Here is a 25,902-nt window from a genome sequence, read left to right on the forward strand (position 1 = left end):
ACTCTTGGAGTATTCTTTTACCAACAAAAAATACCGTCACGTGATAGCATCCTCTCATTTGAAAGGGCGAGCGTATTCGGTGAGATGATCCGAATCTGCTACCTTCAAACTGAGAGTCAAGTTCTTTAATCATTAGGTTATATCAGGTTTGGAAGACAGAACTGAAATACCGTTTTTACAGCTCTCTGATTTTCAACCTCACAGGAGAAATTCACAAAGCTGTATCGTGTTTATGAAATATCTGAAAGTGATCTGAATTGATATCTTGAATTAGTGGGCACAGTCGGAGAGATAACATGAGTTGCTGTTAAAAATGAATACTTGTAAGAAATTTAAAAATAAGGTGACTCAGCGGTGAGTTTCAGAAATTCTGATTCTCGATACCTATGCTGGACTGACACCGCTAAGCCCACTTTTTGGTGTTGTGCTTAATAAAAAAACCAACAAAAAACAACTAAACTTGAAAAAGTGTTGTTTTTTGTTTTTCATAAAATAGTTTGTATCTGTTTGTAATGATAGTTTCACGTTATTTATTATTATTGATCTTTCACTGAATCAAAATCAACTATGTTTTGAGAAATACCCTGAAAACGTTTTACTGTATCTTATACGTTACAAATGCTGTGAACTACATTTTCTTATGTTTACGAATGATATAAACTGCATTTTATATGTTATGAATGCTGTAAACTACATTTTTCAAAATACCCGTATATTAAGAACTTACTCATTTTCAAAACCAGAAAATTATTATTTTGTAAATCTTTTTCATTGATGGAACTCTTGTTCTTTACTGCAAAGCTGCGTAATTGGCTGTCTGCGCTCTATCCAACGTGAAGAATCGAACACTGAATTCCATAGTCGTGAGTCCGTAAGCCTACCGCTAATCCATCGGTAGACAAGTTTATGTTAAGGATGTCTTCTATTGAAATATTGTAGGTAATATCAATCAACAACTGACAATTGTTGAAGCTGTATTCACACCGCAAAAGTTAAATTAAATGACTGTATGTCATTCGTAAACTAGACTATAACACATTTTGCTCACTGTTCTTTAGTGGTCACTTTTTCAGTCTTTAGGGACTTCAGCCATTTCTTCACTTTGCCAAATAAATTTGCATTTTATATTACCATGTTAAACTTGTAGGTTGACAGTTGCCAGAACATCTTGCGTCTCACAAGACTGCGGTATTTGGGAAATTTCAGAACAGTGACGTCACCTTTCCATTGCCTCCACGGGGGTGCGCATTTGACTGTCTTTGTCAATACTTTGGTATATGAGGGCTGGTGTTGTCGTTCCATACATCCGTCTTTCAGTCAAGCTGGACATAGCTTCTAACGTCGAGTTTTCTCACGGTGTAACGCTCTGTTCAACTGAATCGAATGTTTTTCAAACTTTGGTAATAGCCGTAAGGACTTGAAAACAATTAAATATATATATATTTTCCATAGCACACTGTTGTTCATAATTCTAGTGGTTAAGATGGAAAATAGTCTTTATACAGTAACATATGAAGACAACGAATTGATGAGCGATTTAAACAACGAGAGTAATTCCGCGCCTCCTGATAACCTCACTCACGTGGAAGATGATTTGTACGAAGTTCCGGTTGGCATAATCGTTCTCTTGTCCACGTGCTATGGGTCGATTTCCCTCGTGGCCGTTGTTGGCAACTTCTGCGTTCTATGGATCGTCGCTACGAGTCGTCGAATGCAAACGGTCACAAACTGTTTTATTGCCAACTTAGCCTGTGCTGATATTATTATAGGACTTTTCTCTATTCCTTTTCAGTTCCAAGCTGCATTACTTCAACGATGGGTATTGCCAACCTTCATGTGCGCCTTCTGCCCATTTGTGCAGGTTTTGTCGGTGAACGTAAGCATTTTCACTCTTACATCTATTGCTCTCGATCGCTACCGAGCTGTAATGTTCCCCCTGAAAGCGCGAACCTCCAATCTTCGAGCGAAAGTTGTTGTGCTCAGTATTTGGGTGTTTTCTGCTGGTCTGGGTGTTCCCAATGCTGTAGCTCTCCGTGTAATTTTTAAATACGACCCTGCCACTGGAAACCATACAAAACCTTTCTGTACAAATTCTGAAATTTCACCCTTAATCTGGAGAATGTACAACCACATTCTTGTATCTCTCCAGTACTTTGTTCCTTTGTTTATAATCAGCTATGCTTACATTCGTATGAGTATGAAACTGAGACAGAACCAGACTCCAGGAAACGCCCAGGGACAACGAGATGAAACTATTCTTCGAAATAGAAAAAAGGTATCTATCTGTTTAACAAAATAAATTTTTTTTTCTCATAAAAGTATCGTTTTCATTTAACGTATTCTTATTATAATAAGATATCTGGTACAAACTCATTTCGTTGTTAGTAGATAAATATTTCATTAAACTATATAATATTGAAGAGAGTCATTCGTGAAAATTCTTAAAGAACGAGAAACTTCTTGATTTATATGATGAATATATTTTTGCTAACCATCGTTCCGAATTTAGAGATGTCTTAATTAATGATTTGATAAAGTAAAGCGTCACCTTCTTCATTGTCCTAACGCACATCTACCCATCACAACGAGAAGAAAGGCAGCTCCTACCGGGATTTGAATAACATTATTAAGGGCATCCCACTTTCCTTCTCATCGTTTGGTTTGTTTTGAATTTTGCGCAAAGATACACGTGAGCTATCTGTGCTAGCCGGCCCTAATTTAGCAGTGTAAGGCTAGAGGGAAGGCAACTAGTCATCACCACCCACCCTCAACTCTTGCACTACTTTTTTTACCAATGAATAGTGGGATTCACCTTCACATTATAACGCACCCACAGCTGAAAGAGCGAGCATGTTTGGTGCGACCGGGATCCGAACCCGCGACTCTCAGATTGCGAGTCGAGTACCTTAACCACGTGGCCATGCCGGGCCATTCTCATTGTTAACACTACTTTCTAGACACCATTTCTAATAGTACTTTGTGGTACGGGCCGGCATAGCCAGGTGGGTTAAAGCGTTCGACTCGTAATCTGAGGGTCGCGGGTTCAAATCCTAGTCGCACCAAACATGCTCGCTCTTTCAGCTGTTGGAGCGTTATAATGTGACGGTCAATCCCACTATTAGATGGTAAAGAATAGCCCAAGAGTTGGCGGTGGGTAGTGATTAATGGCTACCTTTCCTCTAGTTTTACACTGCTAAATTAGAGATGGCTAGCGCAGATAGCCCTTGTGTAACTTTACGCGAAATTAAAAAGCAAACAAATAAACAGCAGGTCAATCAAAAGAGTAGCCTTACCTCGTGAAAACAAACTATTTCATCACTGTTACCGCAGGTGCTAGAATAAAGTGTCATAAAATTAAATAAATTGATTATTGTGCGCGTTATTTTAAAAATTCAGTTAAGTATCAACATTTGTAATTTGTATGTGCATTACCTTACTACTTAAGTGTTTCTTTTATTTTCCTTCGGAGATTTATTGTGCATTTTTCTAGAGTCTCTTCTAACTTTGTACATTTTTTATATGACGTATCCAGTAATCTACTTTTTTATTAATAGAATAAAATAAAATATAAAAGGGCGACTGATGAAAATTTAAAAATAAGAACAATAATTAATTACTAATCACTTTTGGCAAGTTGTTACATAACTGTTAGTTTCTTACGTGTTTGATCACTAGGACGTGTCACCTTTGATCACCAGTTGATTTGTTCATGTAATATAACTCATTATATTAACAAGAACTGCAACTGTCAAGAAACGTATTGAGGGTCATCTAATTACTTAAAACTTGCGTCACAAAAAAAATTAAAAACATTTATTTTGAATATTTGTTTAACCATGTACGTATGTACAATGAAACACTGTCTTACAAAAGATAACACAATTCTGGGTTCTTGATGATGGATGGAACTTTAACGTAAAATTTTCTATGCAAAGTTTTTGTACTTCGCTCAGTTTTTCAAAAACTAGATGAAACTATTTTTCTGAATAATGTAATTATAAGCAAGTAGAGATTCTCGAATCAGTGAATAACGAATTATCATTCTTTATACTTTCGTCAATATTCAAGCGCCTATAATTTTGAGTGCAAATTAAAATCTGATAAATGAATATTAACTTTGTTTATTCTCTAAATCCCATGTCTTCCAGTAACATCTAGAGTTAATAATGATCTATAGGTGAAAAATGTTGTGTTTATGTAAACACCTCTCATCCAGTGACTGACGATACATTAAAGTAAAATTAGGTAAAAGCATTAGCTTTGCTGATAAGGAAATAATTTATCTTAGTGCGAAAATTAAATTTGATAGGAAGATAACGTTACTTAGTTAAATATTTAAAATTCATCATGTATATATAAGTGATTTTTGGAAAATAATTTGCACGAAACTACCACATATACGTATTCGATTATTTAATTAGTGCAAGGATCCCAGTAGACAAGCGATACATTTTCGGACTTATAACACAGAAAGCCAAGGTTTGACTCCCCTCTGTACACAGAAAGCATATTGCCCTATGTTTAAAAAACAATTTAAATTAATGCAAGTGCTTATCCATAACCTCCGTAGGGTAATAGTACTACAAAGAAGACTTAGGCCTTTCTTTATATATATATAAGGTTAAATTAATTGACTACCAGTTAAACTTTAGTATCAGGCCGAATATACCCTTTATCCATTGATGTTATTGTCGTTTGGTCCCCTCTCCCACTTTAAGAAGACTAGTTTCTTGAGAACATTAATTCAAGAAAATAATAAATAATAACCCAGGGTGTTATAATATTTGGTGTTTAATAATTCACATTCGAATGCGGATGTGCTATGAAATAAATAAAATTATTAAAAGTTAGAAATTCGTCGACTTAATCCTTAACAGCTGTTTTCAAGCGAATTTTTGCTAATATAAAATGCGAATCAATCAGTAGAATGACGGCCATCTTGAAGATCCTTGGTATTTGGAGAAAGACTTCTCCAACACTGAATATACTAGTTACGATTTGGTTGACATATTATCATATAGTTTTTCTTTGTCTTCATTCAAACATTATTATTAATAATTGAGTTATAATTCTTTATCTTTCAGATATTTATTGAATTCTTACAACTGAAATGTGTATTTTTATTTAATATGTTTAATATTCATAAGCAAGGAAAAACATAGGTTGATAATGTACGTACAGCATACAGATATGCGTTATACACTATCATGCCTGTATCAGGTAAGCTTTTTTTAATACCTTGTACATTAAATATTTTTATTATTAACTTTGCCACTCTGTGTGTGTTTGAATGTGTTTCTTCGCATTTTTCTCAAAAATTAGTAAACGGCGTACATGAAACGCATCATTTTTGTCTTAATTGTAAGTAGGGAGCTGATGAACTAAAAGAGTAGAAACTAAGAGCTTAAAAATAGAAAACTATAAATCTTCCCTATTCAGTTTTCTTTCTAAGATTGTATAAGCCAGACAATGCTGGTAGACTGGAAGTTTCAAATAGAAGTTTCTTATTTGTTATCACTATTTCTATTGTAACACTGCACCCTAGTGGCACAACAGTATATCTGCGGACTCATACCGCTAGATACCGGGCAGGACACAGATAGTCCATTGAGTAGCTTTGTGCTCAATTCTAAATAAAGTGACAAACTGTGCCATTGACAATATGTTGATATTTATCAGAAGGGTTGTTACCAGGGCGATTAGTCTGATAGTTGTTGGTTGGCTTTCTTATGATGCAGTTTGTTTTCTCCAAACAATTACTTATCCTTCTTTGTTAGATTTTACTACAATGTCGTTAAAATAACAAAAGTCGTAAGAATGTTTTTTCGTATTTAGTGAGATTTTAAAAGATACTATAGATGTGAAACCTAAGTTGCAAGTTTCTTTTTAGTGTTTCTTCATGCAGTAATAGAGAGGGAAAAAATCTAGAGGAGGATTTCCACGTGTTGGTTTGCTTATATAGCTGAAGTATAAACGATTTATTGGTATTGATAGATGGTTTAGGTGCTTTCTTGACTGGTAGTTAATTTAAGTGTAGAAGTGCGCTTGAAGACGCAAACGTTTTGTTTGTTTGTTTTGGAATTTCGCACAAAGCTACTCGAGGGCTATCTGTGCTAGCCGTGCCTAATTTAGCAGTGTAAGACTAGAGGGAAGGCAGCTAGTCATCACCGCCCACCGCCAACTCTTGGGCTACTCTTTTACCAACGAATAGTGGGATTGACCGTAACATTATACACCCCCACGGCTGGGAGGGCGAGCATGTTTAGCGCGACGCGGGCGCGAACCCGCGACCCTCGGATTACGAGTCGCTTGGCCATGCCAGGCCGAAGACGCAAACGACAAAAAATGTTCAACTTAATGTTTTATTTTGAACTCGTTAACATCCATCATTATTGGAACAACATCTTGGCCTTTATTTAAAATAGAGATCTTAAAAAGGGTTATGTGTAGGTTTAAGAGGTATTTTGACAACAGAAGTAAGCGATATCTTTACTGGTAGATCTTCATTGTCGTTATGTGAAGATGACAGTCCTACGTTCTGATGAAGACTCAAATCTTTCATCCTATGTAAAAAGAGATAAGAATTACGATTTCCTAACAGCGTTAGCTTCTTTATCGTGTCGTAATTGGAAGCATAGTTGGGTATTTAAAATATTCTGGACTGGGGCCCATTGGCTCGGGAGTTTTCGGCGTTTCGGTAACACATCGGGGCCCCGTGTGCCATCACCTAGTAACGCCACTGGTTGTAATATGTATGATTCAGCTCACGGACTTTATGATGACAGTCGTATTCAATGGCTTTATCAGTCGATGGCGTTGATAACACAGTTCAAATGACAAAATATAGTGTTTTGTAACATATGTTTCTTAACGTGTCGCGCATCAAAATAATAGCGCATTTCGTCATTTTATTCTTTGTCAGTTCTTTATCTTGTGGAGAAAAGTAGTTGAATTTAATTTTAAAATCTCTGGCGAATTAAACTTAGATTTGAAAAAGTTTCAAGAAAAGATATATGATTACAGTACCTGGTTTAAAATTACGTTGCCTTAAAGGGAAGGAGACCAGCAGGGTAGCTATCATGTAGGTAGTTCAAAATACCATTACGAATATTATTATATGTTTTCGTAAGAAGAGACATGATATTTAATATTTTGAGTAATAAATCAGCAAATAACGAAACGAAAAGTGACATGATAACAAAATAAAGATATTACATGTTTAGAAAGAAGTCACCTAACAAATACCCAGTTTTATTTATTTGGTTGCGGGCGCGGCATGGCCAAGCGTGTTAAGGCGTGCGACTCGTAATCTGAGGATCGCGGGTTCGCATTCTCGTCGCGCCAAACATGCTCACTCTTTCAGCCGTGGGGGCGTTATTATGTGACGGTCAATCCCACTATTCGTTGGTAAAAGAGTAGCCCAAGAGTTGGCGGTGGGTGGTGATGACTAGCTGCCTTCCCTCTAGTCTTACACTGCTAAATTAGGGACGGCTAGCACAGATAGCCCTCGAGTAGCTTTGTGCGAAATTCCAAATCAAACAAACAAACAAACAAACAAACAAACAAACAAACAAAACAAGTTGGTTGCGTTTCGAACAAATGTTCTTCTCATGGAAGCCAGAAAGAAGCCTCTCGATTAATGATAAACAAACGCAAAACGTTTCGGAAAAGAATAGTATAGGCAGAAAAAATATAATACAATATAGAAAGATGAAAATTAAACAACTTAGTAATGACGAAATAATAAAGTTAAGACTCATATATATATACTATAGAATGTGTCTGTCAAAGCTTGACTTACAACTATAAGCGGATTGATATTTTGAGCCATATCACATAAATCCTCCATCTATTACAAGGACAGTTGATTGAGTGATGTGGCATTTATTTCATTGAATTTACAGGGGTGGCATAACGATCATACAAGTCAACTAAATTGGAATAGAGAACTTCCGGGAAATTAGTATAAAGACGTTATCGAAGGCTCATCCACAAAATAAAAAACTGAAATGACTGTAACACAAACTATAAGACCCGTTCTTCCTGTTATTTATCTATTTAAGCTCGACCTTTAGGGTGGAGGGGAGGGACCCTCAGTTTCACTGCTTGTATGTATATACCTGATATAGTTTTGTACTTAACTTTTATATTTTGTACAATTGCACAGAAGTAGCTATATGTAGTACGTTTGTTATAACAAGCTTACCGTGGTGCGTTAACAATGAGAACGTGGGATTTATTTATTTATTACATGGTTCCAGAATAAAAATATTCTTCGCTTTTTTTTTTTGTAAAGTTAGATTGTTGTAAGAAACACACACTAACATTATATATGTATGTATAGCTATTCGCCGAACAAAAAATATAAATCACCGGTAGTTGCAACTGGACGATAATAAATGGAATAGTTTAAGTAATTCATTGTTATCAAATAAAGTTAACTCTCAGTTAGCCCAGTTTTGTACAACCCAAGTATCTAATGGTCTCTCATAAAACTTGAGACAGGAACAATTGCTCCTTCACCCTACGCTCATTAATATACAGACTGCTTATGAAATAAATGTCGGTATTGTAACAGTCTGTGTGATAAGCAGTGTAATATAAAGACAAAATACGTTAAACTTGATATATGTGTGTGTGTTTTTTTTTCTATAGCAAAGCCACATCGGACTATCTGCTAAGCCCAACGAGGGGCATCGAATCCCTGATTTTAGCGTTGTAAGTCCATAGAATTACCGCTGTACTAGCGGGGGACTAAACTTGATGTAAATACAAAACGTTTGGTTTGTTTGGAATTTCGCGCAAAGCTACACGAGAACTATTTGTTCTAGCCGTTCCTGGTTTAGCAGTGATAGACTAGAGGGAAAAGGCAGCTAACTATTTATCGCCATCCAGTGTCAGCTCTTTGGCTAGTCTTTACCAACTAACAGCGGAAGTAACCATCACGTTATAACGCTTTTACGGCTGAAAGGACGAGTATGTTTAAGGGCAAGGATTCGAACCTTCGACTATCAGATTGTGGATTGAACAATCACCAGGACATGCCAGGCCACGTGTGCCATAGAAATTGTGTGAAATTCTTTGATTTCTGTGAATTACAGAGAGCGTATGTGACATACAAGTACACTATGTAATTGACAACTGTTTGTACTTTTGCTATAAGTAGAAGACACATCGCAGTGTTAAGTTTGGAACAATGGCTCGTGGCGGTGGATCTATGTCATCATAGTCTCTGCAATACTCCCTTTTCTCAGCTCTGCTGATCATTGTTAATGGATTTTCCTAAGATGCAAATTTATTGCCATAAACCAACAATTATTCTGATGGATATCATTATGGCAAAGCTTCTGTTATTTGTGGAGTGAATACTAGACGCATGATCATGATATAAAATATAACAGAAGATGATGATGTAAATATTGAACAGTTTATGGTATAGTGAATCCTTGTTTAATTCAAAGAAAAGAAAGTTCAATCTAATTTTTGTATCACTTCTTTGTCAAAATAAAATATTTGCCCCCTTCTTTTTTAGAAGTTTCAAACACTCACCTGACTTCATAATCATTCTGTATGTTAAATATTTATCACAACTTCAAACTGTTCAGAAAGGATTCTACACTTCTTTTTATAATAATAAGAAAAAATCATGTTTTATGTTTAACCATACATGTAACAACTCTTTAGGACTAGAGTACATTTAGTGTTACTATTCAGGTAGTGGAAAGACATCTCTTTAGAAGGAAGATCAAATATCAAAGGCAGTAGTTCTACATATAATATAGGTTGTTTTAAGTTAGGCAATTGTTGTTTTTCATGAATATGTGTTACAAACTTACTACACCATAACAAATTGGTACGTTGCTTTGTATTTTGAATCTTATCATAGCTTATTAACATCGAGGTTATCGAGTTCTTTGAAATGACTTTTCAAAACTCATTCTACACTAGACCTCATTGCACGATGTGGTTAATTAATGAAAAATGCCTGTAACCGTTTTGAATTTATATATGTATTAATAAATCTTTAGTCATTTCTTACAGCATTATATTATGATCAATTAATCAATCATGTTTTTCTTCCAAATTACATTACGATCAATTAATCAATCATGGTGTTCTTCCAAATTACATTACGATCAATTAATCAGTCATGTTGTTCTTCTCAATTACATTACGATCAATTAATCAATCATGTTGTTCTTCCCAGTTACATTACGATCAATTAATCAACCATGTTTTCATAATTGTATTACGATCAATTAATCAATTCCGGGTTTTCCTAGTTCTGCATGTAGACAACTATTGTTTTCCATTGCTTCCTGCCTGCATCAACTTTCCTAATTAAGTCTTCGCTTTTGTCTCGATCATCTGCCTTCGAATTTACCCATCAGAATATTTTCCAATCTTCCTTTCAGCTCTAATTAATGACCAAGTATTACATATCACAGAGGCAAGAAATTTATAACTTGCTTCGACTTGCAGGGTTTTTGCAATTTTCTCTTCTCCTATTTTATTTTTATTAGTTGAGAGTTTCAGTTTTTTCTGTTCCAGAAAAAGTTAACATAGGCAATAGAACTGAATGTTCACTGCCAGTGTATTCTGCCATAAAAAACACATTGTAAAACAAGAAACAAAATAATGGTTCAACTTTAAAAAAACACTACAGTTTATTAACAACAATCGATAATTCGAATCTTGAACTAAGCAAAGATTATCTTTCATGATGACAGCGCAAAATATGTTAGAGAAAATGATTTTCATGAATTAGTTGTTTCAACTTGCTTGTGCTAATTTATATATATATATAACGTTTATAAATTATATAATGTACTTTAACTGGTCGTCTTTCAGAGGAAAGATGCTTTGAAATGTTATTTGTGAAAAGCGAAAGTTGCGATTGATGTATTTTTTAAATAACAAAAAACAAATTTTGTAACGATAATAACACATCTTTAATTGTAATTTATTTTATTCTTGAAATTCAATTTACAATTTTTAATCTTACCAAATTTAAATATAATTTTATTATTATTTTTGCTTTGGAAATGTGCACTAAGTATGTATTTAATTTACCTTTATTTGTTCCTGAAACAGTGTGTAAAACGTATGTGTTATCTGTATGCTATTTTAATAATATAATTTGATTATTGTTTTATCACGTAGGATTTCATCATATAAGTACCATTTGATTTTACTAGACGTCAAAGTTCCTGCTGACACAAGATCATGTTTTAATGTTCAAGTTGTCTATGATACTTTATGTCAAAGTGTTAGCTGATACCCATTTAATTCAAAAAACAAAAACGAAATATATCACTAGTGACATCTCTAAATGTCATGTCATGCCACGTAATAGTAGCAATCAAAACAAAGTTTTGCATAAAATATTTGTTATTATAGGTGTATAGTGGTAAAAGAGTATTGAACATAAATGCTTGATAGTAAAAAGTTTGATTATTTTCAATAGCAATTTAGAAACACGTGAAATGTGTGTACATATATATATATATAATATACATTTTGTGAAGGGCTGAAATTTCTTCCAGTCTCATTTACATAATGAGTTAAAGTTATAATTACATAGATGAGGAGACCTTTCTGCATAAATGGTACCCTAAGTATGTTTGTCACTTCATACAAATAATTTGTACACATTTTTCAAATATTAGCGATTAATATCAATTATCTTTTACTTGTACAGAGAATGCAGCACCATACTTTTGTGCTGCCATCTGTTGAATTTGAAGAAAACAACTGTAAATGTAATTACCGGTAAGAACACGAACAAGAAACAGGGGTTGGTATATTTGAAATACGTTTTTGTCTTGGGGGGGGGGGGGGTGGAATGCATACATCTGGCAAATTTTCGGACAACGTTACGAGCTGCTAGCAAATATTTCAACTTTGTTACTACTTGAGAAAATGGATATAATGATATATTTTTTCAGACTGTGGCTGGAGTGAGGTTTGAAGACAGTGATTAGTACAAAATGTAAGTGATTTCAAGTAAAAGTTGTTAATATCTTACCTTAGTTCTGATTTTTAAACTAGTTAAATAAAATTAATAATAATTACTCTTCATACTTTACTTATATCATATCATAACAACTGAGTTCATAAAAGAAATGAGGAACGCATAACTTCGCTGTATAGCTAACAACATTAATGTTTATATAAAGAACTTTGGGTAAATCAGTTACTATTACATTCTATTTAGTGTATTAAGTTAAATTACTTTAATGTATTTCATACATACTATTATCAAACTTATTCGATAAGAAGTGAAATCAACCTTGATTTATTAGTAAAATCTTTGAAACTACAGTGGAGCGCCGTTAAGCCGCGGTATTTGGAGGGGTCAACCTGCTTAACCGCGGCTTAAACCTTTGTGACTGAAAAGCCGAAGTCGCCAACAGCTCCGCCGAGGAGCATCATTCGGGCCATTGCGTGATCATTATATCGGATTATCAAATTAAAAATAATACTTTAATTATTGATCACTTTTTTCATGGATTTACCACGGATTAACTTTAATATATGGAGAGGTGTGATTCGGTAACAATGGCGGCCTCAATAAAGCTGACATAGAGAGCGGATAAGGTAGATTAACGGTCGATATCTATTGTAATATATTTTATTTTTTTCCCAAATTAAAGCAAATCCTTTTTAAATATCCCCTTGAAGTTATAAAGCCAGGATTAAATTCGTAAGCAGCGTTTTTACACGTTCTTAAATTAGCGGTGAGCCGCGATAATCCTCGCTCACATCGCTCACAAGACTTGCTACAGCGGCTTAAGCGATTTCGCGGTTTACTGATCCGCGGCTTAATGGCGTTCCACTGTACATAGTGGCTAGGAAGATTTACTTATTAATTATTGCAATTTTTATTTTTTTTATTGCAAGTTCTTCCAGATATACCATAAAATGTGATTTTATTGTAAAAAATTAGATGATAATATGAAACAAATGAAAACAATCGTATCTTTCCTTTCATTTAGCAGTTAATGCATCGAATTCAGCATTTTTATAAGCTTGAAATCTGAACGTATTTATTCTTAAATTCTGATTAGATTGAAAATTTTATGTTAATATCGTATTTTTTTATATTCTTGGGCATAATCGATTGCATATTGATGAGTAAATAAAGAATGAATATTTATTTAAAACTGTTTATTGGCTCACAAAATATATAATATACATAAACCGTGCGATAATTAGCATTAAAGTCAATGAATTCCAAAATCCTCTATAAAAAGGAGTTTGATAAAATATCACGTTATGCAAAATGCTAAACACTTTTTCTTAAACTAGATTAACGCAATTGGTAAATAAAGAAGTGCACTAATGTCTTTTAAATAATCATTGTTAATTGTACAGTTGTACAATATTATATTGTACAATATAATACATTGGTTGTTATACTACATGTCCGAATTTTTATCTTTTTTATGCCTGTACCTTGTACAGTAATTTGTGGACTTTTTCTGTTTTTGTTTATTGCTAAATTAATACAAAACAGCATAACACCGTATTTCCTATTAATACTTGTTTCTTTTCTTCATAGACCCAGCATGGCCAGGTGGTTAAAACGCTCAACTCGTAATTCAAAGATTCGAATCCCTGTCATACCAAACATGCTTACTCATTCAGCCGTGTGGGCGTTAAAATGTGACGGTCAATCCCGCTATGCGATAGTGAAAGAGTAGCCTAAGAATTGGTGGAAAGTGGTGATGACTAGCTGCCTCCCCTCTAGTCTTACACTAAATTAGGGATGGCTAGCGCATATAGCCCTCGTGTAGTTTTGCTCGAAATTCAAATATTTTCTTCACTAAAACTGTTTCAGACTATACTTTGTTTCAAATTTTCCTTATAAATTTATTAATATGTCATAACCAGAAAACTAGCTGATAAAGAAATATTAATTTTAATAAAATAAATTGATAAAAAATCATAAACACTGCTTTATACTATAAGAGTATGTCACTTATTATTATTATGAACTAAATACAGGGTGTTCGGAAAGTCATTGTGTACTTATATATTTATTAACAGACATGTTTCAATATAGAATACAGGAGGTAAATATGAATGACAATTATAAACAATGTTGAAAGTGACCCCCGTTGGCATCAATACAGGCTTGGATCCTTCTTATTTTCTTTTTAAACACCATTATCAGTTGCTGGCTTGAAATAGACTGAATGAACGCTGTTATCACTGCTTTCAAAACTGCACAGTGACTTTCCGAACACTCTGTATATAGCGATGTTTTATTATTATGAACAAGGTATATAGCGATGTTTTATTATTATGAACAAGGTGTATAGCGATGTTTTATTATTATGAACTAGATGTATAGCGATAATTTATTATTATAAAATAGATGTATAGCGATGTTTCTTTTATGAACTAGATGCATAGCTATGATTTGAAAACGATGGCTTTAGTTTATAACCTGTTGATCCAGTATGACGTCAAAGTTAATACGTAAAATACTTTTGCCAGGCTTCCATTACTTTAACTTATTTATGAAAGAGCCTTGAGTTCTCAATGTTACTTAACAAATGTACAATATAGAATATTCTATATTTGAAGAAATACGATAAATGTTTACTCTAATGTTATAATTATAATGATGAAATTTGCTCTACTTGTAAAAGCTTTTCATTATTTACTCAAAATATACATCCACAAAAATATTTACCACTAAAACAGAATACATACAAAAGTTGTGTAAAGGAAGAAGTACATTTGCTAATTTGTATAACCTGGCTATGATTAAGTGATACCTTAAATTTTCAAGAGAACAATAATTTGTATAATAAAATTTACAACTTAAATGACGTGGTATTTTTGTATAAAAGTTCAAATGTTTAAGCAACGATACTAGTAAAACTCAAACAAATCACACAGTAATACCATACACCAAAAAGTTCTCAAATTGCTGCACGTAAGTATTTGTTTTTTGGTTTTAATGTATGCTCCTTTATTCACGACTAATAACCTGAAATAAATTACACGTTTGAATAACATGTTAATATAACTTCACAGTTAATTATTCATGATGTTAGAAACGCACGTAGATTCAAGTGAAGACATGAAATAAAATTTCTATAACCCGACACTTTTGAAAGGTTGACCTGAATAAGAAAGGTCCACTTTTCGAAAGCGCTCGGATTATATAATATTTATTTCATTTTACAATTAATTCTATATTCTTATTTAGTGGAATAACTGGTTATTCAAACACCTAAAGAATTTTAGGTTAGTAGTGGTGAGTAACGAAATATACATATATATATTATAATAAAATAAACTGTTTAAATTCCATCACTATATGAGGCTTTCCTTATTTATTTGCTTCGCTTTTCCAAGCATTACTGATGAACCGTGAACTATGCAAAACTGGATTCAACTGCAGCGGGAACAGCGAATAAAAGAATAAATTAGACATAATAAAAGAATATATTCACATTTTGAGGATAAAATAAATCCGTAAATACATGTACAAGTTGTTACGATGAGGCGAAGCTAATTCCAGTAAGTGGAAAAAATATCAGCTATTACTGCTCTTATCGCCTGAAAGTAAAACTGTATCAAAAAAGTTAAGTGAAACATTTCTAAGCACACAAAATTGTAGGCTAGAGGGAGCCCTGGGATGAGCGATATTTGCAGATCAATTATATATTTTATCCCTATATTTCTTCAGAATAAGTTAGCTTTTTTTTTTTGTAAGTAGATTTGTTTTCAAAAAAACATATGAAATTATATATATTCAGTGTGGTACTTTTAGAAGATTGTTATTTATTACATAGAACGTAAGTGAATACTTCCTTGTTAATGAGACATTTACATTTCGTTTACTGACATATAATAAAGCACTAAAGATTATCCACTTGTTGAATTATTATGTATAATATATTATTTATTGTCTGGAATGCATTATAGTGTACTGGTACAGTGTTTATCGAAATTATACAACACTGAGAGACCTATGAAATTTTGTTTTCTTTGTTTCTTTGTTGTTGTTGAATGCAAAGTCCCACAATTGGTTATCTGTGTTGAGTCCGTCACTGTTACGGAGACCAATTTTTAGTATTATAGGTCCAAAATCTATCTAAGAGTCATCGGAGAGCGATTATGTATGCATTTTTTAATATTCATTTTTATTTCCTAAATAACGTAGTGTAAAAAACCGTTATGGTTCCTATTCATTCAGTTGCAATCTTTTGTTTTCATTCAGAGGGAGCTGTTAAGAGTAACAGACGTAAACACTTGTAACTTTTTTATGTTTTTCTGGAGAACGTAAGCAGAATTTTGTTATTATTAAAATTTGTAACAGTTACTTAAGTGTTTGCTATTTCAACTTTTTATATTGGATACATTTACATTTTAAATAAACTTGCCTTATGTTTTTATAAAAGTTAAATATTAAAACAAGTCGAGTTAACCTTTAAATCATATTTGAAAATTCACTTCCATGCTCTCTGGCGTTAAAAGAATCACAATTAGCCTTTGGAATATTTCCAAGAGCTGAAAAGCAAAATTAATATCACGTGTATTAAATGCAGATATTTTTTCGTCAGTTGAGTAAAATAAGCTTTCCGATTTCTAACAGCTCTAGTTGATGCCCTTGCTTCCTGGTCATAAGGTTCTATGGTAGATTTTGTTTTCTCTAGATATTTCTGTACAGATTATATCTTCCTAAAAATGAAAAGCCTTATTTACTTTAATAATGTTGATAGAGCCACAAATAGTAAATCAATAAAACTTTCTGATAACATCACACTCTTTTAAATACATTTAACTCTATTGATTAAGTTGAAGTGCTATAGAATCACTTGGATGAATAGGTAAGTAGGATAATATTTGGCAAATGATCTTTAATGGCAGTAGATGCAACAGGATTGATGAGTGCGTGTTGGGAAAATCTTTAGGAATGTCACCTCCTATTTCATTCCATTCAATTCAACCATGAAACTATTCGCCCTCTGACAGCTCTCTTTGAAACTAATGCTTGTGATATCACACAGATCATTTCCTTCCATCTGAAGCAACACCTAATGTGATTCCTATTAGCTAATTAACATTGGAATCAATACTGGTGCTATAACTATTATTACACTGTACCTAGTAAAAAACATAACTGGTCAGTGAGTGACATTTTCTGTCCTATTTAAAGAAACAAGTAACATGTTTGAAAAAGTCCAGATATTTAATCTTTAATTGTGTTTTTACTTCTTTTATTCACTGCTTCTGATTAAATAAACATTATAAACATTAAAATTGCAGAAAATACACAAAAGGTACCAATACAGAAATGAAAGACATAATGTTTTCAAGAATTCTATCACTATGGAATTAGAAGGGAGAGGTCAAATCCCCACTCCTTTCTGACCTTCTTCCTCATATCATCTTCCCCGTTGGTACAGCGGTAAGTCTTCAGATTTACAACGCTAAAATCAGGGGTTCGATTCCCCTTGATGGACTCAGCAGATAGCCTGATGTGACTTTGCTACGAGAAACACATACATACACGCACATATCATCTTATATCACTGTCTCAAGTTTGGTGCTATTAACTAAGAAATGTGGAAATGTATAAAGAACAGATATATGAAAGGTGCAAACAAAATTAGCTTTATATATATTATATGACTTATTACAGAAGTTGTAAATAGCGTTATTTCTTTTTTTACGTTAATATTGTTATTGTTAAAGTTCTGCAGTTAAAGTTAAAGCTAGAAGGTAAACAAAAGTTATTATTAGTTCATAAGTGTTACTATGATCTACTTTGGTGGATAAGTGACAGAAATTGAGGGCCTAAAATAGTCGTTTACGAAGCTTTTGTCTTTTTTATTTTTTCGTATATTTTGAGGTTTGTACCAGACCTATAGCAAAGAAAGTAAAATAAGTAAATTTTATTTCAGGAAAACTACAAGTCTCGTTAATTTATTTCTATCGAAGACAAGATAATATAATTAATACACGTTACGATCTCATTTTTCTTGGTTTTTAATTTTAGTTTTATTAATGGATGACAGACGAAGAGTAGTCATGATTCTAAAAATTGACTGTGGGACTGTGATAATTCAATACCAGAGTATCGATCTTTAGTAGAGAAATCAATATCCTTTAGAAACTAGTTGATAGAAATGAAGCACTGTCTTAATTTAATTTTGTTTTTTCTGTTGTTTTTTTCTGCGTTTTTCTATAATCATTTTTAATAGATATAACAATAAATGGTAGTAGCGTCCTTGAAAGTTTTTCTCGTAGTTCCCTCAATCACGTGACAAGATACCCTCATGTATAATTTGATTATATCATCTTGTCAATTTCAAGACAATTACTTACGGCTGACATATTTACTTTAGTTAAGCATGCTTCAACATAAGCTGTAGGTTATAACGAAAGAAATCGTTGCTCTGTGATAGATATATTATCATATGCAAGTAAAGAGATAACAAAAATGTAAAAGGTAATTACAGTTTTGAAGGAAAAGGCCCACTTTTAAGTTAATTTAAAACTATAATATTTTCAAATTCCTCCATTTTTTCCAACAGTAAAGTTAGCATTGATTTATTTGTTTTGTGCAAAGTTTCTTATGGGTTTTCTGTATAAGTCGTCACTAATCTTCAAATAATAGAGGCCTGGCATGACTAGATGGTTCGGGCGTTCGACTCGTAATCTGAAGGTCGTGGGTTCGACTCCCTGTTACAACACGCCCTTTCAGCCGTAAGGGCGATATAATGTGACTGCAATCTCACTATTCTTTGGTAAAAAGAGTAGCTCCAGAGTTGGCGGTAAATGGTGATGATGACTCGCTGTCTTTCCTCTAGTCTTACACTGATAAATTAGGGAAGGCTAACGCAGATAGCCCTCGTGTAACTTTGTCCGAAAAAATCATACAAGTAATGTCGCTGGACATATCGAATTATATGCTTATAGATTTCTGTATAACCACACTGTTGTTATGGATGCTTGGAAACCGTCGCCCTCGGACATTAGATGTTTTTCTTGAAAACCAGAATGGAGGGGTACGGTATGGTAAGAATCAGTAATATGCATATTGACACCTCAGGCAATCCTAGTAAGTAAACGCACATTATTTACATAATTTGTTGAGTTTTTTTAACATTTGGAAAACACATAGCTTCTACACAGGTTAAGCATTTAACACTTTTTTTTTCGAATCCGTAGTATCATATTTGTCCAAAAGTACATCAACCGGGTCAGATCTATGACAGTAGCAGCGATTTTTAAGATGAAACGTTTCTTATGTCAAACATTTTATTTGAAAGACAAATATATAAGCAAATTTAATTCCATCAAACACTGAAAACAGCTTATTGTGACCTCCATGGCCGCGAGAACACTAAAAGATATTTGTTGTCAAAGTATATTCCCGAAGCTCTTTGAAAACTGAATCAATAGAAAAGCATTGTCTATTCCTGTGATTAGTTTTGCTGAAATTGTAATGTGATCAAATATAGTTTTTGAAAACTTATACATCATAAGTATCATACCAAGTAAGTCTCACACATCTTATTACCATTAGAACGTTACGATCAGTATATTTCATAATATCAGGATGTGAGATTGAAGACAGCAAAGAGCATGATAAGATTTAATTTACTTCTTCAGTAAAAATTGAAATTATTTTTGCTTACAGGTCATCAAAATGCTGTTTATCGTGGTTGCTCTGTTCACCATATGTTGGTTACCATTCCAAACGTACAATATTTTACAAGAAGTGTACCCAACAATCAATACGTAAGTGTGCGTAAGTTTAAGCTCATGAGACCAAATAATTATCGAGTTTCATCGTTGGTTATATTTTGTTTGCATATTTGAAGTTTTACTTGACTTTGATAGCATAGGAATAATTAGATGTTAATTGAATTGGTGTCGTTTCCTCTCATTATATGTAGAAATCTATGTACATTTTTATTTGGACATTAATAATTTATTCTTTCACATAACAATAAAACTACTTGCCAAATGTAAAGTAAATGTAATGTATCTTTCTATGTTAATAACATAAGATTGTGCTAGTAATACTACAACTATTTTGCCTCCCATCATTAATTTACTTTGATTAAAGTGCACCTTTACGCCTGCATTTGTGATAGTCACTGTGCAGTTTTGTAATAATATTTTATTCAGTCTATTTCTAGCCAGCAACTGATAGCGATGTTTAGAAACAAAATAAGAAGGATCCTGGCCTGTATTGATGCCAACGGGGGTCACTTTCAACATTGTTTATAATTGTCATTCATATTTACCTCCTGTATTCTATATTGAAACATGTCTGTTAATAAATATATAAGTGCACAGTGACTTTCCGAACACCCTGTAGAAGTAAAATGTTTTTTTCTCAAAATAACTATTTTACGAGTGCCAACTATATGTAGTTTTATAACATAAGTTTAATAAAACAGACTGAGGGCACTGATTTTGTAAGTAGAAACGATATAATCTACAGATAAAGTGTATTCTGGAAAATAAGTTATTGTTTCCTGGTAAATTATTCTCTTCTGGTAAATGCTGCTTGTATTAATAGCTTTTTGTATTGTTATACTGGTTGAAGCTAATTACACCACCTGTACACCAAATGATAATTTTCAAAACGTTTTTCTTATCTTTATTTCTTGGTAGACAAGAAACTATTTGTAAACATAGGGAAGAGTTTACCTACCTAATATTATATTACTATAAGATACTTCCTTGTTCAAGTGTTCTTAACGTCTACCGACGTTATGTGATTATTTCAACGTTCTGTTCCTAAAGTCTTAACCCTTGGTATTATTAATGTTTTTTTCTCACGACAGTTCTTTCCTAAATCATATATCTTAAGTCATTTGTAAAACCTTTTAAGCGAAACCTCATTACTGAATATCAACGAAAATATATTTTATATTTCCCCTGTGGCTTTATGATATGGGCTATTACAAAGAGTGGATTTTATATCACATTCGAGGTTTCAAAACCAAGAGTTAATTACGAACGTTTCATTCTTCAACAAAAATTAATTGTAGAAAATATCGCTAACTTTAATTAGATTAACATCATTATATTGTCCCGTGCTTCCAAAAGAAACTTGTACGCTTCGTTTAATTAATTTCTGTTTTTTCATGTTTATTTCTCTTTATTTCATGCTTTGACAAAGACGTGAATTTCTCAAAGATTTGTTTTTCAAAATGCTATTATTAAACAAATTATATAATTTCTACAGATATAAGTATATCAACGTCATCTGGTTTTGTTGTCACTGGATGGCCATGAGCAACTCTTGTTATAACCCCTTTGTGTACGCCATCTACAACGTAAGTTATTAAACTGAGTAGGTTTATGAACGTTTGTGTGATAAACACCTAGTAGTTAAGAAGTCTCTGTAAGTTTAGTTACAGTAATGAATGCCATCATTTGATCTGATTTTTTTTGTTTATATGAAGAGATGTACGTGTAAGATGCGCGACAGAGTGAAATAAAGAATTGAGTTTGTAATTAAGTTTATTCGTCAGATTAAACAAATCCACTCAATGTTAACAGTAGTAATCCCCTAAAAGAAGAACTGTTTAAACAAACCATTTAGAATCTGTGTGTGTGTGTGTGTATGTATTTTCTTACAGCAAAGTCACATCGGCCTATATGCTGAGTCCACCGTTTAGAATCGGACAGACTTCTATAATTCACCTGATAATTTCACCAGTAAAATAATTTGACACTATGAATAACATTTCGATACAATCTCAGGCTATGAGTATGTAATACTTCTGTGTAATAGCATAATGTCTAGTGTTAAATGCGGTTCTAATTTTTAAAAGTATCTATGATTTTCTATATAAATACTGAAAATTGATTATTAGAATTTTGTTTGTTTGTTTTTGAATTTCGCACAAAGGCTACTCGAGGGCTATCTGTGCTAGCCGTCCCTAATTTAGCAGTGTAAGTATAGAGGGAAGGCAGCTAGTCATCACCACCCACCGCCAACTCTTGGGCTACTCTTTTACCAACGAATAGTGGGATTGATCGTTTCATTATACGACCCCACAGCTGAAAGGGCGAGCATGTTTGGCGCGAGGCGGGCGCGAACCCGCGACCCTCGGATTACGAGTCGCACGCCTTACGCGCTAGGCCATGCCAGGCCTGATTATTAGAATAACGAGAATAATGAATTTCTTTACACCCGTGTGTTGTTATGCGCATGCCTCCAGTGGTAGCAGTATGTTTGCGGACTTGTACTGCTAAACATCGAATTTCAATACCCATGATGGGCAGAGCACATATAACCCTTTGTGCTTTGGGCTTAATAAGAAACAAACTGATCAAGTTCTTTAATAAATCTATTATGTGTATTCATCGACAGAGATCGAATTCCTGATTTTAGGGCTGTAAATCTGAAGACTTGAAACTGTTACACAGAGGGACATTTTTATATGTAGTTTAACGTTTTTAGTTTTACTTCCTAAAGAACATTGAATAAAAATATCGTTTTAAAATTCCCATATTGAAGAACAAGTGAATATAGCTATTTTTATATAAGATGGCATTGCTCGAAATTGTATGTAGCAGATTGTAAATAATTATTATAAGATTAATACTAGTATAAAATAATATTTATTCATTTCTATAAGCATTAACTGTGTGTGCCTTTTGTGTGTAGGATACGATAGATAAGATGTGGAAAGTACCAATAAATGTAATCAGTTTGAGTCTGAAAAGTAATTCAGCTTTTTAAGGAGCTGTATTCATTCCTGTAGATTGCTCTGTAACCTAATGTGTGGTAATGATACTTAGGTCACGGCAATTACTTTTCATTTAGGGAGATACCACGTGTGTTTTCAGAAATTTTTTTGTGTATGGTAAAAGTATATATATATGCGCATATGTAATGTCAATATATTATTTAAGTCTGAATAAATATAAGTGATACATTTTTTGAAATATCTTTATTTTATCTTATGTTTTGTTCAAATTTATCTATGTTCAGGCCCATTCTATATCTTCTTACAGGAGAGATTCAACACAGAGTTCAGGAATCGTTTAACATATTGTACGAAACTGTTGCAAAGACAGCAGAAGAAACAGAAAGAATTGGATCATTCGCTGTCTTCCAGATATGGATAACAAAGAGCTGAGTTTCAATCTTAAAGATCAATTAGGATACTTCTGTGTTTTCGCACGTGCTAAAGAGAAATCGTAGTAATTTTACCAGGACATGTCCAGCAAAGAGTTATTTTTGAATAAGAAATTAACCGAATAGGACTTCTGCGATAAATTATCTTTAACAAATATTGTTCGTTATTTTTGTTCTTTTGATAGATATGTGCCTCCCAGTTGCCTGTAACTATACTAGAAGCATTCTAAAATATTACAGCAAAACATAAACCTGAATATTCATTGGTTAATGAATTAACTCGTTCTCAAAAATCTTATTTACAAATGGTTTTAATTAACTTCATTTAGTTCAGATATGTGACTTGACTAAACGTAATTATCCCAGTAAATCAACAGCGGCAAATTTGCTACAGGTTTTTAGCTTCATCACTGAAAGGATTCATTTTGACTAAAATACAATTAATTTGCTAACTGATATAGAGACAGATATAGTTTTCTAATATAATCATGTCTCAATATTTTGGAGATAAAGAGATCTGCTAGTCCAAGCAAAATACGTGGAACTTTATGTTTATTGAGACATGGAATACAATTAGCCATATTAGAATTAATGTTTCTGAGAAACATATCTTACTTAAGAATTTCCTATTTTATTACAATGTTTAAGGTATGACTATTTCTACTAATATTAAATTGTCATTTCTCTCATGATGTCTGATTTTCTAGTTATATTAAAAATAATAACCACATCTTACCGGCCATGAGATAGATATAAATGTTACAGACACACAACCTATTCCATTTCACAAGTGATATAAATACATATGTAATTTAAATAATTCTACATTACGAAAAAGCTCAAATTAGCAGTTCATTTTACTGTAATTGCGGCGAAATAAATTGCATAAACATCGATAAATATTGAAGATTTATAACGATAGTTGTTCTTAAAGCTATCAAATATACGTACTACAAAGTATATCAGTGATTTATGAATATGTAATTTTAGTCTTTTTATTTAATTTTCTTTAATTTTATATCAAAAACGTTCGACTTATTACTTATTCAACCTTTCTTTCGTTTATATATATATATTATATATATATAAATAAACTTATCTTTATCACCATATTTCTTTCACTTCTTGGTAATTACTGCTATTGGTTTTGTTATACAAACATATTTTTGACAACTCTTACCCGAGACTGATATTTGTGCATGCATACATTTTTGTATAATTAGGGTACATTCTGCTTACATGTACCTAAATTACATGTATGTATATAACTATAAGTGTACGAATATGTAAATTGGTATTTTTAGCACACATATACATGTGTATATAAATGCATGAATATATATATACAGTTTTCCAGCATGAATATATCAAATATGTGCATAAATATTAAATTGTCTATCAGTACAGACTGTATATGTGTATGATAAATACGTTCGACTTTGGTTTATCTTTTATTAATTTGATTAATATCTAACAAATATACAACATATATTGTGTACGGGATAAGTATCATTGCTTTCTCATGTTTCGAATAATAAATAAAAGATTGGTGTTTTAAAATAATTAATGATTTCAGATTTATTTATACAGTATAAAAAAAATCAAAATCAATTTCTTACTGGCGTTACAACCTTCTATTTCCATTACCACCGTACGGTTTAAAATAAAAGTATTATTTAGGTTTGAATTTAACCTCGTTCACCTCTACTGACTTAAAAAACATTTTATTCTTAATTTGAATAATTCAAATGACATGAACTATAAAATAATAAAAGACTATTTGTCCCAGCGGTAGGTTTACGAACTCACAACATTAAAATCCAGATTCAATTCCTCAATGTAGTTTTTCTCTGAAAACAAAATTCACTTTTTTTTTTTAAAGGCCTATTTCTTTTCATCTTAAGATTAGATCAATTACAAAAGGCTAAAGGTATTTCTATATTTTTTTCTATAAGCTGTTATTATTATTTGCAACCCGACCCCCAGTGGCATTGCGGAATGTCTGCGATCTTACAACGCTAGAATCTTGACTTTGACACCCTTTATGGGCAGATCACAGATATCCCATTCTACTACCGTTTCTAAACTTTATTATATGCACTGTTAATTTCTGTTCAATTTTGTAAATAGGCTGAAAACGTTAAACTATTACATTATTAAGACGATTAAGACAGAAGTAACTTACGAATTTTAGGACATTAAAACTTTAATTAGAAATAGCAATTAGAGAGATTGTGTAATCTTTGCTTCGCCCAAATTTTAGGATTTTTGGTATCAGTGTAGTCCTGAAATTCTGCTTCACAAAGTTATTATTAACAAACTGAAAACGATTCAAAGTGATCCAAAATCTAGATTTTAATCCAAATCCGCACCAGATTTGTTGGGAACCATCCTATAGGAACACTAACTTTTGTATAAACACTTCACGGCAATTAGCTTATTATTCTTCAAGATACTTACGCGGGCATACATTACATGGTGAAAAGTATGCGGACACCCGACCATCACACCCATATGTGCTTGTTGAACATCTCATTCCAAAACCATGGGCAATAATAAGGAGTTGGTCCTCCTTTGCTGCTAGAACAGCCTTCACTCTTCTTGGAAGGCTTTTCACTAGATTTTGGAACATGGTTGTGAAGATTCGCTCCTATTCAGCCATAAGAGAATTAGTGAGGTTGGGCGAGAAGGCCTGGCTTGCAGTCGGCGTTTCAATTCATGGGGTTGAGGTCAGAGCTCTGTGCAGGCCAGTCAAGTTCTTC

At 32.8% G+C, this 25,902-nt stretch overlaps 1 protein-coding gene across 1 annotated transcript; it reads left to right on the forward strand.

The window, feature by feature from the left end:
• The first annotated feature begins 1,344 nt into the window (after positions 1 to 1,344).
• On the forward strand, positions 1,345 to 24,107 carry LOC143252778 (neuromedin-K receptor-like). Its single transcript, XM_076505457.1, has 4 exons — positions 1,345 to 2,275; positions 19,673 to 19,773; positions 21,236 to 21,326; positions 23,017 to 24,107. The coding sequence occupies exons 1-4, from the start codon at positions 1,484 to 1,486 to the stop codon at positions 23,128 to 23,130; spliced, it is 1,098 nt and encodes a 365-aa protein (XP_076361572.1). The 5' UTR covers positions 1,345 to 1,483; the 3' UTR covers positions 23,131 to 24,107.
• Positions 24,108 to 25,902: the final 1,795 nt, after the last annotated feature.

Source organism: Tachypleus tridentatus, chromosome 6 (genome assembly GCF_004210375.1).
Source record: "Tachypleus tridentatus isolate NWPU-2018 chromosome 6, ASM421037v1, whole genome shotgun sequence".
Taxonomy (NCBI): Eukaryota; Metazoa; Arthropoda; class Merostomata; order Xiphosura; family Limulidae; genus Tachypleus; species Tachypleus tridentatus.

Coding starts and splice junctions, on each gene's coding strand:
- LOC143252778 (XM_076505457.1), top strand. CDS start 1,484: ATGGAAAATAGTCTTTATACAGTAACATATGAAGACAACGAATTGATG. Junction 2,276..19,672: donor TTCTTCGAAATAGAAAAAAG/GTATCTATCTGT, acceptor TTTTGCTTACAG/GTCATCAAAATGCTGTTTAT. Junction 21,327..23,016: donor TTGTGTACGCCATCTACAAC/GTAAGTTATTAA, acceptor ATCTTCTTACAG/GAGAGATTCAACACAGAGTT.